A 17,577-nucleotide genomic window follows, 5' to 3' on the forward strand; every position below is an offset into this window, starting at 1 on the left:
CGAAGATCCGGACAAAATGAATAGACGTATTAAAAAAATTTGTTTTGAAATTTTACCGCATTTTCATTGAAATTCTATTAGTTCTCCTTGTCAAGTTCAATTGAAAATTTGCGTCTATTTTGCACTAATTTTCAATATATATTTGATTTAAAAAGTCAATAGATTTTGATTTTTACGCATCACTCACTCTCTCAAGATTTTTTCTACAGAAAATCTATTGTTTAATATTTTTTATCGCAAAATTTAAGAAAAAACATGGAAAATTCATCCCCAAGAATTCCTATAACCCCTATTTTGTTATAGAATAACTCCTCGAGAAATCAACATCTATTGATTTTTTTAATTGAATATTTATCGAAAAGTCACACTGCAAAATTAAATAATTTCAATAAAAATTGGCAAAACTGTTTTGCTATCGTATTTTTTCATACGTGCAATTGAAAATAACTGAATAAATATTTTTATATCGTCATTACCACGATAAATAATAAACTCGAAGACAATTCTCCCTTCTTCTCTCATCGTCACTGTCTAGCGTAAAAAGAGTGCATTTTTCGGCTGAGATTAAAGCAAATTGGTGTTTCGTCTGTTTCACATCTTTAAGCCAACATCACATACAGGCAATTTGCATTTTCTTCAATAATAAAAATTTTCAACAATTCTCTCAACTTCGAAAACCAAATTCTTTGCCTCATTTTGCTCAAACGAGGGCAATTATCCGGGCAATTGAATTATCGCTGTTTTTTTACAGCCCAAATTTCATTTCTATTCACTACTCTTAGATACTGGCGTGATGAAAGTACGAAAAAACATTCAGTCTCTTAGATTAAACGTAACAATTCTGGAATTGAGAGGAATTAAGGGATCTTGATTGAATGTAAAGTCGTGCACAAAAATTCGATATTAAAATCGCAAATTTTTTTTGCTTTTTTTTAATAGAAATGTTTAATGAGAAACCACTAGATTTGACTGTTCTATACAATTTATTTTATTGAGATATTTTGTGCATAAATTATATATAAACGCATTGAAAAAAAAATAGAAAATATTTCAAATATATCTCAATAGAATAAAAATTGAGGAAAAAAATCGGAATCTAGGATTTTTTCTATTTAGACATGTTTGATTGATTAGTTTAAATGAAACGAAGAAAAAATCAGTAGAATTTTTCGTAGAAATTCAAAAAATCTGTTGAGCAAACAACAAATAATGAGAATAATTGAGAAATAACAATTGCTTGATTTTCATTAATATTTTTCCCCTTATTCCCCTCAATTGAAGAATTACTTGGGGCTCAAGTGATCCTTCGAAAGCGTTTATTTATCATTTATCTCTCTCCCCATATTCTCCCATAAATACGCTTTTTTATTTTGCACAGTGTAATATAATTCGCATGCGAGATCGTACAATTTGTTATCGGTGTGCTCAGCCTGCCTGAGAGCATGAAGCAGCAGTCACCGAGTGAAGACACTTTTGGAACGATAAAGCACGGGAATGCAGGAATGGTTAATCGTGAGAATTATTGAGGAATGAAAATTACGTAGCAAATAGAAGGTACTTAGGAAATCAGAAGAAAATTCACAGAAATACCTAGCGAATTCGACGTAGAGAAGAGAAATAGATGCAAAAAACTGAGAAAAATCAGATCCAGAAATTCATATAAAAAATGTGGCAATAGAAAAAGTGGTATAGAAGTATCAAATTGTCCTGATTTTTTTTTGTTGGACATTTTCTATTAAAAAACACGGAATAAAACTGCGGAATTCTTCAATAGAATAGGCCAATAACGAGAAGAATTTTCAGTAGAAATTCGATAGAGTTTTCTATCAAATTCTTTAGGTTTTTCTATGAATTTTTTTTGCGCGTGATGAATTGAAAATCAAGAGATGATTTTCTAGAGAACCATATGACACGTACGAAAGAATTTCGTTGAAAAAGCTAACGAATTCGCTAGAAATTCTGTTAGATTTCTATTGAACTTTCTATTAGTTTTTCTATTCTATTGAAAAATTCCGCAGGTCATCTGCATTTTTTTTAAATGTTCAATGCAAAATGTTAGACTTCGTTTTTTTTATCTAACTTGCTCTGTTACGATATTTTTTTGATTTATTTTATGAAAAAAAAGGAAAATAGAGTGTAAAAAATTTGGGGAATTCATGTTTAGGAACTCCTACTGCAAATGTTTCAATAGAAGTTTATTAGAACTTCAGGGCAATTTTCTATCAAATTCGCTAGGTTTTTCTGTGGAATATTTTCATGCCTGACTCGGTTAGAAAATTGGACGATTGTTCTCATTGTGGGCTCGTGGGGTGAATTCGCGTATCAAATGGGTCTCTATCGTTCCAAAGACAATTGTATCACAGTGCCTTTCATTATCAATTTCAATGATGCCGGGGGATTGAGGGGAACGAAGGGATGAATTGAGTGCAGAGAGGAGTTTTCAATGCATGAAAAATTTAATAGATGAGGGATTTTCCGAAGAAATTTCGTATCAAATATTTACTGACAAAATCACGATAATTTTGCGTTATTTTTCAATAGAATTTAACGCAAATAAGTTATCAATTTTTTTTATAGATAATTTCTTGGAGAAAGTCCTAGATTATCCTCTTCTATTAATTTTTTTCTCACGTAACCATAGGATTTTTTTTGGAAGAGATCTGAATCTAAGAGAATTATGGAATTTATAACATCTGTCTGAGAAATTCACTTTTCATCACTAGTGCGTAAAGTGAAATTTTGCGCACGCTCCGCACGATTTTAATTTAAAAAATCTGCGCAAGAAACAAATAGAATTTTTGTCATAGAATCCGTCCAAAACTCCAGCAGAATTCTGATAAAATCCCAAAGAAAATTCTGTTAAATTCCTTCAAACGTGTGGCTACCTCTCTTGGACCTCAAGACATTTTCCAAAAATTGTACAAACTCGATCAAGGAAAGTTTACTCATCCCCTCAGCCCTCCATTCCCCTCAATCGCAAACAGAATCGCACAATTTTCATTTCAAATGTCTCTCTCATTGTCTCACATTGCTAAAAAACAGTACAAGCACACTTAAACGATAATTAATTCCCTACTATCCACATCACCGTCGGATATTCGGATCGTCAATTTGTTTTCTCAATTTTTCAACGACTTCTCGCCTTCACCCACCCGTCAGCTACAGATTCATCTCCTCGAGACAAAAAAAATGAAATTTCTTCCCATTACGTCACACGAGAATTGACGTTTCGCCAGTAGGTTGTATTCTTTCTTTTGTTCATTCTTTGTTATTTGTTCGTTAATGGGCACAGTCGAGAGCATTGTCTTCCTAGCAAATGCAGCCACTCTCCCCCTCCGACTCCGATCCATTCTGCATCGGCGACTGATTCTGCAAGTCGACGGCTGTTTTTTTTTCATTATTTTTGTTAAGGTGTTTTTTTGTTGGGCTTTTTACAATGTTGTTTTACATTTGTTGTCCGTGGTTTATCAAATTTACAGGTCTCGCGAAATTTATTTTATTACACTTTTATGTCTTCTTATTTAGTAATTCGAGGGATCGAAGGACGGAGTGTTATGGATGAAAAATTATTGTTTTTGGCAGTCAATAGTGAAGTGGTATTGGCCGATTCTTTTTTGAAGATTGATTGCGCTTTCTGATAAAAAAATATGCAATAGATAACTAAAATCGAGATTTTATATAAGATACCTCTCTATAAGATACCTATGGCCTCGATAATTTTTCAGCAGGAAAAGAGTGATTATAAGGATCAAACGGAGTTAAGGGTCAAACGGGAGGGACGAACGAAGTGATCATAAGGGTCAAATGACCTTAAGGGTCAAGAGTTCAAACGTGAGAGTCAAGTGAAGTAATCAGAAGGGTTAAACGATCCCAAGGGTCACCTCTTTTCTTCGACGCTATAATTATTAAAATGATGACGCAGAATTATCTTAATAGAATAAAGCCTAATTAAAATTCAATTAATTTACGTACTTTCAATAATTTGTACTTCAGCTGTCCAGAAGTGATTATTCTCAAGTCCCCCAACAATCCCCCAACATCAGCTGCCATTCTATCACGCGGAGTTATGTTTAGAGAGAAAAGGGAACGCAGGCTATACGAATTCGAAACATTAAACTCGTATAAATTGATTAGTTATCAATATCCATTCAGTAAAAATGAATATTCCATAGAATTCGGATGCAACGAGCGAGGTATCTTATATCAAACATTGACTGTAGTTTTTTTTTTTGAATACTTGTCCAACTTTCTCCACTGAACATTTCCGTAAATTCCTTCCAAAAACTAGAATGCTCCACAATTTAATGAATTTTGCCGATATTTCGAAAGCTATATGTATTTGTCCTAACGGGAATTTTATTCTATATAAAAAAAAAAAAATTTCTTCGAAAACAAATTTTTTAAAGTTTTTTTTTTTACACTCGAGACTTCTTAAATTTCATATTTTTCGTTAGAAACTTTTTTCAAGAATAGGTGAAATTCATCTTCATTATTCTACCACTTCACTATTGAGCCGCTGAAAAAAAATAAAAAATATGATTTCATTCAAATGAGTTCATGATTTATAACAAACTGAAAAATGTTTGAAGCAAAAAGGCAGTGAATAACTCCTGAAAAGAATAAAAACGAAGGAACCAGCAAAACATACAAATCAGCGCCCTAATTTTTTCATCAATATTTTCACTTTTTAATACAAATCATAGATTACAATAAGAATTAACAAAAAGTGACATGATATAAATTATTACCTACATTTAAATGTTTTATATTTCTTTTCGTTACTTTTTAATCCGTTATTCCCCAAAAATTATTTACAATTGGAAAATAAATGCTGCGAATGAATTTTAGTCATTAAAGAGTCAATTTTCGTTTGATTGTGGAGCCTTGAGCACGACAGAATGGCCACAAAAATTTATTCACGAGTTGAAATATTCATTTTATATTTTGTAAAAATTCTAGAGTGAAATGGATTGGTCATTTATAAAAATTGTATTCATTTATCGAATTATGTGGATTTAATTGTAGTTAATTTTACAAGAATAATTCATCGAATGTCAATGTCTCCATAGCACGATTTCCACTTAAAAATGACAAACTTAAGTCTTTTTTTAAATCAGCGTAAGCATCTCTTAATGCTATTTATTGTACTTGAGTCAAAAATATGAGCTTTATCGATTATTCAATCCATTGTTTCTTTTTGAGTGGGAAAAAATCGGAATTTCATATGAAAAATAAATCAAATAATAGTGATAATTAATGGATGAAACTTTTCGATGATGAAATTTGTGGTTTTAACATGAATTCATGGATTTGTAAAGCGTATAAGCTACCACGTGATTTATTGCACCAAAGAAATGCAAATTAAATTAATTTATCAATTGTTTCGTTCAGTTTCAATTACCTGCGTGATAAACAATTGGAAAATGATCGCCATGAGGTCATTTCGACTGGTGGATCTGCTTGAAAAAAATGTCAGAGGCATTTGGAAAATAAATTTCTCATTTTTCTCTGGATTAACGAAACGGTCTATCATTTTTGATGGGTCTGTTGATATTTTTTGAAGTGCACGAAGGAAATAATCTGATGAAAATTACTCATGAATTCTGGTAATTGATTAATTAATTGGCATTTTAGTAATTTTTGTGAAATTTTAGTAGAATGGGGGAAAAAATTGAGTGAAAATTCAAATATTTCCAGTGAAAATTTCACGATAATCTCGTAATTTTAACGAGAGTTACTGTATTTTCTATAAGAATGTAGATGAAAATTCCTGAAAGGTGGATGTGCTGCACGAAAAGGTGATCAACTACACGATTAATAAATTTCAGCGGTAGCTTTTAACAATTTTAATAAAAATGTAAAAAACTCTAGTCTTCTTTTCATTCTAGTAGACAAAGTAGAAAGTTTAGTAAAAAATCAAATGTTTTAAGCAAAAATATCCGAAAAATATTGTAGTTTTCACTAGAATTATTTAATTTTGCCATGCGATTTTTTTTAATAAAAATTCCTCAGAAAAATTCCTCAAATTTAAAAGTCTATCAATTTGATAACGTATTCACATTCCGGAAATTATCACAAAAATTAGAATAAAAACTGCAATGAATCCCCTAAAAATGTCAATATTTTCAGTTGAAATTTCCCATGAAAAAAACCAATCTGCTAATAGTTATTGAATTTAATTCTAGAATTCGGGAGTAATTTTCAACAGACTCATGTCTTCGTGTATCGAGACCCTTAAAAAACCCCTCATGTCAGTCATATTACAACTGAAAGACTCAATTATCGGTTGAATAATTCAGTAGAAGAGGTAAAAGGTGACGAAACAAATAAAATTCGCATTCCATTAAATATGCAATTACCTCGATAACGAGTACGTTTAGAAGAAAAAATATCGATCTCTCCTCCTGAACTCACTCATTTCCGGAATAAATGTCCAATTAACAGACGTCACATTTGAATAATCACGTCTCACCGCCCCCAAACACCTCAAACCACATTGAAACAAAACAAAATCATGAACTCGATTCAATCCAGCCTCTTAAAATAGCAATAATTTAATTTAAATTACACCCTTGCTCGGATAAACTTTATTGCAAATGAGTCATTACCTCTTAGAGTCAGTGCCTGCCTCACAATGATTGAAAAAATAAATTATGCGTGAAAATAATGTAACTGAAAAACAGGGAAAACCAAGCAGACAACTCTGATTCTTCTCGACGATAAATTCGCAATCATTTCGTTATAAATTCGAATTAAGTTAGCGTTCGCTCTTTCATATTAAAAAATTATCCTTCGTCTCTACCATTTGTTTTTTCATTATTTAGGACCGTTCTTTGTTTAATTTAGCTCTTAGCATGCACAACTGCTCTCCGATGCTTTCAGTTCAATTGGTGTATCCTTGAGAACTACTTCTTGCACTACGAATTTTGGTTTTAATGATAATACATTAAGGAAAACACAAAAATAAATAAATGAAAAGTATCTTTTAGGTTGAAAAAATTATAGAAATTAAAGGAAATAAATTCTACGGACAATTCCTATGAGAATATTCGATTGATCATGCGATTATCATCAGTCACGTACATCACCAGAAAAATGAAAAATTAACAAAATATACTTTCACATTTAATTAATCAAACACGTGGGGGAAAATAGATGGAGAGGACATTTTGTTAATTTCTATCTTTCCACATAATTTCTGTAATTTTTCTTTGAGAATTGTTTGATTGTTTGATTCATGTTTTTTATTGGAAAAAGGATACTGTCTTCTGGTGGTTTATTTTCTGTCGAGTCCATGCCAGGCAGGGCAGCAGCTACTCTTCTGAACAGCTGAGTAATCAGAATTCAATGTTATTTCCCATTTCAACGACCAGAAAAATCAATACCAAATTTCACGAGTGTTTGATTACCTGTTTGACGTTGTATCCTGCCTTAGCACTTGTCTCAATAAACATAACATTCAACTCCTTGGCTTTGCGCTCACCATCCTCAGGCGATACTTGTCGTTTATCACTTAAGTCTGTTTTGTTGCCAACCAGCATGATTATAACGTCACTGCCTCGCTCTGTTCGCACGTCGTCAATCCATTTTGACGTTTGATGGAATGAATTAGCATCTGTGTTCAGTAAAATTGTTAGAAGATTTTACGATTCATACGAAATTACTTTGTGATTACTTTATGATTATTTTTATTATTTTTTTTTCGATATTTATGTAATTATTGAACACATTATGGGAATTTAGAACAATTCAGTCGTGAAGTGGTAAAACGGTTTACTGAGTTTTTAAAGAATATCTCCAAATCTAAGGGAGATAACGAAATTTGTATAATAGCCTTTTTTGTAGAGCGAATTGAGTGCTGTGGAAAAGATCTTGTCAAAATTTTTGCTATCTCCCTTAGATTCTGAAATATTTATTGGAAACTGGCAAATAGTCAAAATCGACTTGAACCGTTTTGCCAGTTCGCTACTGAATTCTTTAGACTTTTAATGAAATAGTTAAGCTTTTACGTTTTACCTCATGGGGAAAATAAATTTAAATAGAAAGGTTCTCTTACATATTGATTTTCTCTTGAATTCCTCTCAATTGAGTATTTGAGGGTTCTATGTAAATTCTCACAATTAAGAACTTGACGAAGAACTGTATAAACATATCATCTATATAAGCTGAATTTTTGTATTTTTATTAGCAGAATAAAACGAATGGTTGGAATGCTCTGAATAAAAAAAAATGGGGGAAAAATTGATAAAATGACTTTTAATGGCTGCAAACAATTTTTTTTTTCAGGATTTAAAATTTTTCTAGTTTGGAAAATGTGAGTGGAACAACTGCATTTTTCAATGCAAATTCATCACGTGAATAATATAAAAGTCGTCAAGGATTCTCATTGAAAAAAAAGAAAACATTTTCCTATATCAATAAGTCATACAATTACAACAATTGCGTGTTCAGTCAATCGACCAGCGTCACATGAATTGTGATGCATTCGAGTAATAATGGTACTTGGCAGCTATAGATATAAATTGATTTCTTCAACTCACTGGTAATGTCGTAAACCACAACAGCAACGGTGGAGTCCCTGATGTAACTGGGAATGAGTGAACGGAATCGTTCTTGCCCAGCAGTGTCCCACAATTGTAATCTAACAGTCCTATCCTCGAGATACATGGTTTTACTCAAAAAGTCTATACCTATGGTGGCCTGGAATCAATGAATATATGAATAAATTATGGGATGGAGTGGTGAGACGTGACAGAATAGAAGAGAAAAAATCGATTTTTTGGGATCTTGTTAAATGCTGAATTATCTCAGTGACGAAAAGGTTTAAAAGGGAATGTCAAATGATTTTCTTGTTGTCTAAAACCGCTGATTTTTTTCGTAAATTTGTAATTAAGAAAAGTGGGAGTTTGAAATTCCAGAATTTTTTATTTTCTACATGATTAAATCGTGAATTATGTCAACAATTAATTATTTCAGACAGAAATGTCGAATGAAACTTCAGATGAAACATTTCAAGAGAAACAAAAACTGTCTCTCAACATTTTTGTTTCTTAAAATAATATTTTTCAAGATGATTACACAATTAAACAAATTTTTAAAATTTAATTATTGCTCTTTACTTTAATTATTATTATTAGAACTGAAAAATTAAACTGAAGTGGTCATTGGCAATGAAAAATGCATTCCACAATAAATTTTGTTTTCTTCACTTCAAATATGCTTCAAATGTGTAGTATAAATGTTATGCTCAGGTGGAGTCTAGAATAGGCGAATAACGGGATTCCTACCTGATACGTGTTGTCAAAGCTGTCATACATAAATCGCGTGATGAGCGATGTTTTTCCAACTGAAATGAAAAATCAAGATTTTTCAATTGAATAATTCATCCCCATAAACCATGAATATTAATTTCTGCGTTCATTATTCAGTTGTAATCGTAGAAAATAATGATGTTGAGGGGAAAAATGGGACTTCACTCACCTTGAGTAATTACAGTAAATAAACCATTTCCCCAAATATGGAAATCAATTTATTGATTATTGCATTAATCAATTTATTATTAGTCATTCCCGTTATAACAATAATCATGACCATAAAAGCCGCGAAGAATGAGTTTATGAAAGCCTCATAGTTGCTGTAATGGTACGCATACATTACATGCCCACTTGATATTAATCTCAACTTTCCTTCTGGATTTAATCTCGAGGAAATCAAATACGTGCGTTTTTCACATATTTTCACAATTTTTTGTGGACAAAAAAGAAAGTTTACACCAAAACATGATTATTTTCGTAGTAGTAATTGTTTGCGTTCTACAGAGAATTATATGAGACTCCGGTTTTATCAAGTCAATGTTTCTTTGTCCAATAAACACTTATAATTTCCATGGAACAAGTGATAAGTTCAAGAGGAAACTACAGGGTGACAATTAAAAGTGTCTGATTCAACTGAAACTAATTCCAAATAAAAATGACATTTTTAGTCAATTCATATGTATTTTTCTTCTTTTTCCTGGCACTCATTTCAAAGTTATAAACGATTAGTTTAGGCAATTTCCTAATTGTCACCCTGTACAATGTTCTTGCCGAAAACTGTTATTGGTAAAAATAAATAATTTGGAGGGGACCATTTTTTTGGTAAAAAAATATTCTTCTCTTGTCAATGTATTCTTTCTATGGTATAAACCGATGGAGTTCTCTCAGATAAAATGATTGTCGTTCAGTAGATTATGATTTTTCCTGCCAACAGTTGGAGTTTAATTTTTGTGAAAGATATTAAATTTCCTTCTATCAACTTGGTTATTTTCCCTCAAGTAAATCTGTTCCACTCCAACAAATATTCTCACGTGGATTCTCAGTGTAGGAAAATACCTCGAAAATGAAAAACAGATGGAAAATTTTGCTCCTGTTATCATACAGAAAAACTACAGAACGACAGAGTTCTCAAACAAGTTTTACTTGTTCCAAAAAATATTTTTTTTATTATTAAAAAAGGATTTTCTGGTGGTTGAAAAGAGAGTGGCTGTCCATTTTACCCTCACTCAAACCATAATTAAATGTCGTTTTAAAACTTGTAAAAACCCCTAAAATTTGAAAAAAAATTACTCAATTGTCCTCTACTGGTCTCAAATTATCAACGATTTAACCAGTCGGTTTTGCCCCTCTCTCTCACTATGCCCCCAGGGATCACCCAGAAAACCTTCCCCGTGGAAAAATGATTACCCCTCAATTAAAAAACCCCAACCAAATAGTCGACAAAAAACTGAATAAATTACTCCGGATCGCGTGAGACGCATTTGAACAATATTAACAGCTCTCCTCGGCCTCCGAAAAGTCCCCCAGCGCCGACATTTCACAAGTACTTTGGCTATTTTTTCTCCAGTGAAGTGCTTTTCTACTTTTGTAGTTGAATATCAAAGCTTTCATTTGAGCCCCATTTGACCACATGTTTCGGGACATTTTACGATGATTTTATTATTTAAACTTTGCAGGTCTGAATTTGAATCTCAATATTGAATCCTTAGAAAACATTATCGAAATCTGAAAAAATTTAGAAAATTTACTTTTGAAGCAAAAAATTGATGAAGTAATTAAAAAATTGCAATTTTTCAAAATTACAAGCATTTTGTATAAATAATTTATACATAATCGATTTTCCACCATTAATGTTATTTGTTTGGAATCGTAACAAATTCATTCTTATTCCGAATTTTACCATAACTCGATTTCTTGTCTAAAAAATGTTTCCAAAAGTGTAAACAATTTCAATTATTAATTTATAAACAACAAATGTTAAAAAAATTATAATTTTGTGAAAAATGTAATTTTAATGACGCAGAATATTCACGATTTGCAGCTCTGAATTTAAATCTCGATATAAAACCGTTAGAAAACGTTTTAAAAATTTGAAAAAAAATTAGAAACTTTACTTTTGGAGAAAGATTAATGAAATAATTAAAAATTTCAATGTTTGAAAATTATGAGCATTTTCTATGATTTATAAATAATTTATAAACAATTAATTTGCACCATAAAAATCATTTATTCGCAATCGTTCAAATTTATTCATATTCAGAATTTTACCAGAAATCGATTTCATGTCTAAAATCTGAAGTATAAACAATTTCAATGATTTATTTATAAACAACAAATATTTAAAATTAAAAAAAAATAATAATTCTGTGACAAATGTAATTTGAATGACGCTGAATATTCACGATTTTCTCAAATTTTTTTCACGCAATTGACAAATTTGATTGAAGATGGTTGAATCTACAGTGTGTTCTGTACCAAACTGTAAAAGACCCTTGGATCTCCTCAAAAACAGTCGAAACCCGCGGAGCACCTCCCGAACCCCTCGATAAATCTCAACCCTTGAACTGAGCCCTTCGCAAAAAAACCCCCAAGAGCATTCTGAAGAGAGACAGAGCGACATGGACACGACGAAGCGGCCTCAAGCCATATCGATTTATAACCTCGAACATGAAAATGTTAAAAATGCATGCAACTGCATCCGAACCCAGCCCAACAATCCCCGCTAAAAAAATCAAAAACAATGAAGTGATGTCACAAAGCCAGAGACGAAGGGAATTAATTTCCTGATAAATCACTCACCACTCTGTTCGCCCAGAAAGACGAGCTTGAATTTACGCAACGGGTTTCCAAAATCACCCGAGGACGACATTGTAACGACAAAACGCTGATAATCCCCTCGGTAATGAGAAACTTGTCACCTTTAACACACTTTAGTTCACTAGAAAAATGTTCATGTAATTGGAAAATTTGTGGAATTGTTCGGGCGAAAAGTTATGACAGATCGCCACGGCCACTCCTTCCCTTCCCTGTCGCACTGTCGGCCGCCACGTTTGACTGGGAAGTGACGTCATTGGTCGGTTCACCCACACTTTTATTATTACGGTTTTACGCTCTCAGCCGCTCTCTTTTTTTTCTTTTTTTTCGCGTGCACAAATGCGATTTCGTTGGCGTTTCGTGTTTTTTGAGGCATTGGCATCTGTCAGGCGCATAGATGAGATTGTTCGGTGGATAATGAAGAATAATGAACTACTTCTGAAGAATAATACCATATTTTTAAATTTCAAATATCGTAAACATTAATTAACACTTCTAAGATTTTTAAATGTGTTAATGTGAAGCTTAAAAATCTCTAGTTGAGAGTTTCAAACGTCTCAATTTGAGATAATTCAAAACACTATTTCAAGAACTAAAAAATTTGAAATTTGAAGGCTGTTCTTTTTTTTAATTTAAAATTTCTAATGTCTCAAAAGGACAATTAGACTTAATTAAGACGATAAGACTTAAATGTATTAAAAGGATTTTTTTAAGTGTTAATTTGAAGTCTTAAGTTGAGCGTCGAAAGTCTTAATTTGAGACTTTGAAATCGCAATTACTATTTAAAATAATCGTTTCAAGTATTCTTCATTTCCGATTGTCTTGTATCAATTAAAAAATCAGGTGGTGACTTCTATTTTTCTTTTCTTTTTCATCAAGGAAATCAAACAAAAAAAATGGAAAATTTGAGCTGAAGAAGTTTTGTAGAAAATATCTTAATAGAATAAACTGTATAGAAAAATCGAATTCAATTGAAATCTTCTAGAATTGTCAAGCCAATCCACTAGGTTTTTCTCTCAATTTGAACGCAGTTCGTTAGAGTCACAAAACGAAAAAATTTGAGAGAAAAACCTAGCGGAAAACCTACCGCATTTCTCATTGTGGGTGAATAAACAAACTCATTTCGAAGGAGTTTCCATATATTTCTGTCTCTTATATACAGTATCACGATAGTTTTGTACACAATTAGAGGATTTCTCTTATGTTACATTAGAAAAATTTGTTTAGAGTCTGTTTTGTTTGTTAGGATTGTGGGATTGGAGTGAGAAGATTAGCTGGATCATTAATTTCAGGGGGAATTGGGGCGTTTGGAAAAGAGAGTGGAAGTGGTAAAAATGAAAAAATTAATTAGTAGTGAAGTAGTGAAGCAGGATGAGTCCACCAAACCCCAACATGACCTGTGGTGAATATCTCTGGGTCTGAGAGAAATTTTTACGAGAATTTTTTGTTGTATATTTACAAAAATTCAATTTCCTCCCAGAAAAAAAAAACATTGTTTCGTTGAATTTATTTTCCTCTACTCTTCAGTGGATCATCTGCTGTTCAATTCATCTTTGTAAATAGTTAACACCCCTCCCTCCCCCAATGATAAAGAAAGAAAATCCTCTGATCTTCTCACTCCACAGAGATAGAATTTGAACCTTTTTTGTTCGTTATTTATGTTCCCTCAAGCATATCTCAGCGTTGATGGGCTCGATTGTTCTGTTGTCTGTAAGGATCTTCCACGACGATGGAGGAGCAGGCGAGATCGTAACCAGTACGATTGAACCTGAAGGAAAACAGGGAGAAGCAGATTGGGAATAGAAATGTCATTATTAAATTTTTCACTATCGATCTGCCTAGGGCGAGTGGCAGACCCAGGTCAGTGCCCGGAGACACTATGACGGCATCTGGGTCCCCTGGACGATTCGCTGGAGTTATATTTCGACACTGCACCACTCGCAGGCCCATCACAGATTTGCCGGGGGTTGCACCCCCTATTCGACCGTGCATCCCGTGCTGAAGCCACAAAGCCTGGGAAAAATCATTTTTGAAGGTGCGACAGTTTGAAAACAGGTGGATAATTGCAGTTTTTATAAATGAGTATAGTTATTGCTTCCGAATGGGTTCTCTTTTTTAAAATTCTTATTTCACTATTCTCCTCTTCTATTTTTTCATGTCGTAGTGCTGTCATCAAGTGAAATGTCATCAAAATTTTGCGGATTATTTCGTTCTGTCAAATGATTCTACATTCAGACCCTCTCAAGACTCGAATTCGCTTTCAGTCCGGGTTTAATCAAGGTTCAATCAAGGTTTAATCAGTGTATAGCCGGGATTTAATCAGGGTTTATTCAGGATTTAGCCAGAGTTTAACCCAGGTTCTGTCAGAAGTTAGTCGGGACCGTGAATCAATATGAATAAGTATTCAACATAATAGACTGGTACCTGAGTTTAATAGAGACAGAGATTTTGATATAAAAAGCTCATGACGGTATTGTGTAACTTGATAAGATAATTTTTTGAGTGATCGTTGAAAAATCGATTTTCTGAAAAATATCAGTTTTTCCGAATTTGTATGAAAAATTGCATTTTAATTAGTGTCAATGGATAGAGCTTATTAAAGTCCAGATCCATGACAAAATTCATGAATTTCGGTTGATCCTTTATTTAAGAAAATTTCGAGAAAAAATAAAGAAAAAGACGAAATATGAGAAAGTCTATTCGAAGCAATTTTAATTTTCAGTTGATAAAATACAGAAAAAAAAATTATCATTAATATGTGAAAACCTATTTAAAATATATTTGAATAGTTCAATTCCGGCGAATCCATTTCGAATTCCTCCAAAAAAGTATGAGAAACGCTTCAAAAAATTTATTATTTTGTTTTTTTTTCTTTACCTCAAATATACAAACAATGAATCGATGCATCAATTCCCAGACTAATATTCTGGATGCAACTTCCATAGCCATTTTGTAATCAACTATTCTGAGGCTTGTTTGGAGTAAATCCACCTTGTAAGATTCCATATTCCTGAAAAGAAGATGAAGCAGTGAAAACAGTAGAGGCCCTCGGGAGAAATGATTTTTTTGCATTTTTCTTGCAATAAATTCCGTTAAAAATTAATGAACCAGTACAACTTTCTGCTGAATAAATTATGGAATGTTCTTTAGAGATTGCAATTACTCACATCGCCGCGAATATATCCAGAGCAACAAAAGTTATCATAAGCTTGAGCAAAAATAACATAACTGAATCGATGAGTTCAGCTACGAAACGCTTCCAAATCGGTGGAATCCGGTATTCAATTCCTGCAAAATCATTTTTTCACTTCAAGCTCTTCGCTCTTTTTTACTGAAATAGGCACAAGTACATGAATGATAGACAGCACGAGATGAGATGTAGAGACATGGACAAAAAACTACACAGAAATATGAGAATAATTAGATATAATGAAGGACATGAAGAGAAGATATTGAGAGGTGCACGCACGAAAAAATTTCATTGAAAATGTCTTAATAGAAAAAGTTCTATGGAAAGATCAGATTCTCCTGATTTTTTCTATGAAATTAGTTCTATTGGACATATTGTCCAATATGTCCGGAATTCTTCAATAGCAGTTGAATAAAAATTCAACAGAATTTTCCAACGAATTCGCTTGGCTTTCCAATGAAATTTTTACGTACGTGTAAAACCATCATTCATTAATAAAAAGAAATTAAACAGAGGAAAATAACGTTTTTAATACCTTCAGGCGTGAGTACGGGACCAGGTCTCGAATCTCTTCTGTCTCGCAGTCTCGTGGAGTCATTCGACGTGGCTGATGGTCCACTTGGGAAGCCTGGGGCTCCAGCACTCGGTGAAAATTGAGGTAAGAAATTATTTCCTAAAATTAACCATAATTTCATTGGATATTTGAATAAAAACATTATCAGATGTTTTTCCTTAGAAATTCAATTTACGGAATTATGAAACATATAGTTGATAAAGCAGACAGGAGGTAAATGTTAAATTAATTTTGAATTCAGGAAATAAATAAATAATGGAAATTTCCCCTTTTTTTGAGGTATGGAATTTATTCCTAAGATAAATTTCAGTTTGAAGGGAAAAAATTGAAACAGAATTTCACATTATTTTTTTTATCAAAATCGATTGAAATTAAATGTCTGAAGATGTTTTTTAATATTAAAATATTGAGATATTTATTTAAAATGAATCTAATTGTGATGTAAAATATTCTTCCCAATGCCATCTCGACAGAGTTCGATCATGCGATTGATTGCATCATCGGTTATTAAAAGAATTTGTTTTGAAATCAATATTCAGGGAAATGTTAAAAAATTTTAAGTCGGGGAAATGTTGACTGTTGACGTTCATTGAATTCGATTTAAAATACATCGTCATAGGAATGCAATTAGGAAGAAAATTGCTAATTTATTAACAAAAATATATCTGCAAAAATATATAAATACTACGTTATGACGAAATTTCCCACTATTTTCTAATATGGGATATGAGTGAATGATTGAAATTTTACCATTTGGTTGTAAAATTTGTCCAGACATTAAATAATAAGGAAACATAGCGGCAACAGTCTGCCAAGCATAGGCCTCTTGCAACCATTTTTCTAATTTAGTGAAATACTCTGTTCTCTCTTCCATGGTGCAAAATTTTTCACTCTCCTCGGATTTTGTTCGATTATTACTAGCCATCTGAAACCCAGTACAATACGAATTTATTACTTGTGCATTAACTAATCTTATGCAACGTTTGCTTTCCATTTTCCAATTTTTTGTACTTACTGATTGTTTTATGACACCATTTGTAAATAAATCAGGAGGAAAAACTGAAAATTTAATTGTTGAAGTCACGAGGAGGGGACGGACGTCATTGAGATGATTTTCGTCGATTTTTCACTTGACTGAAATGAAGAATAATCTGCTGTCAAAACAAATGGGAAAGTGTGTCGATCAGATGGAGAATTTCCCCCTAGGCATGACGTGGGTTGGGGGGGTCTTTGCACAATAATCTCTGCTCAGATGGACACATTCCGTTTTGAACACGTTCTAGGGAAAATGACGACAGTACGGTCGACGGTGGCACCGCCTTGAAATGAGAATAATTCCGCCATCTCTCAATGTGCCGCTGCACTTGAAAATTCAGATCCGATCAATTAGACCCTCATGTAGATATTCCAAATTTTTATTTTTTTCCTCATTGAAGTAGTTTTGAAGAAAATTGCGAGCTAATAAAGAACATTTGCTAGTTAGTACTTTTTTTAAAATAAATTTTGGAAAAATCACCTCTGAAAAAAAAGGCACCATCCCCTCTATTTCATTATTTCCAAAAAATTTTATGACCAATCGATAGCAAATTGTTTGAAAATTTTTGCGAGTTAAGAAAAAATCGTCAATGCAATCCTATTATTGTGTAAATTAACAATTCCAATTTCAACTGAAAACCAGAGTTGAT

The 17,577-nt window shown here is 32.5% G+C and overlaps 2 protein-coding genes across 2 annotated transcripts; both read right to left on the bottom strand.

Moving 5' to 3' along the window:
- Window positions 1-4,660: 4,660 nt before the first annotated feature.
- Window positions 4,661-12,363, bottom strand: LOC107043114 (ras-related protein Rab6). Its single transcript, XM_015264431.1, has 6 exons — window positions 12,114-12,363; window positions 9,288-9,346; window positions 8,541-8,700; window positions 7,410-7,615; window positions 7,263-7,329; window positions 4,661-6,917 (listed from the first exon to the last, which is right to left on the bottom strand). The coding sequence occupies exons 1-6, from the start codon at window positions 12,181-12,183 to the stop codon at window positions 6,850-6,852; spliced, it is 630 nt and encodes a 209-aa protein (XP_015119917.1). The 5' UTR covers window positions 12,184-12,363; the 3' UTR covers window positions 4,661-6,849.
- Window positions 12,364-13,249: 886 nt separating this feature from the next.
- LOC107043089 (protein FAM8A1) lies at window positions 13,250-17,163 on the bottom strand (the record flags this gene model as incomplete). The annotated part of the gene is given in 6 exon segments (XM_015264399.1): window positions 13,250-14,141; window positions 15,006-15,138; window positions 15,296-15,416; window positions 15,854-15,991; window positions 16,643-16,817; window positions 16,908-17,163. Coding segments are annotated over 5 exon segments (903 nt in total). The 3' UTR covers window positions 13,250-13,805.
- Between the last annotated feature and the right edge of the window lie 414 nt (window positions 17,164-17,577).

The sequence above is a fragment of the Diachasma alloeum genome, unplaced genomic scaffold (assembly GCF_001412515.2).
Source record: "Diachasma alloeum isolate Michigan unplaced genomic scaffold, Dall2.0 Dall_scaffold_00547, whole genome shotgun sequence".
Classification (NCBI taxonomy): domain Eukaryota; kingdom Metazoa; phylum Arthropoda; class Insecta; order Hymenoptera; family Braconidae; genus Diachasma; species Diachasma alloeum.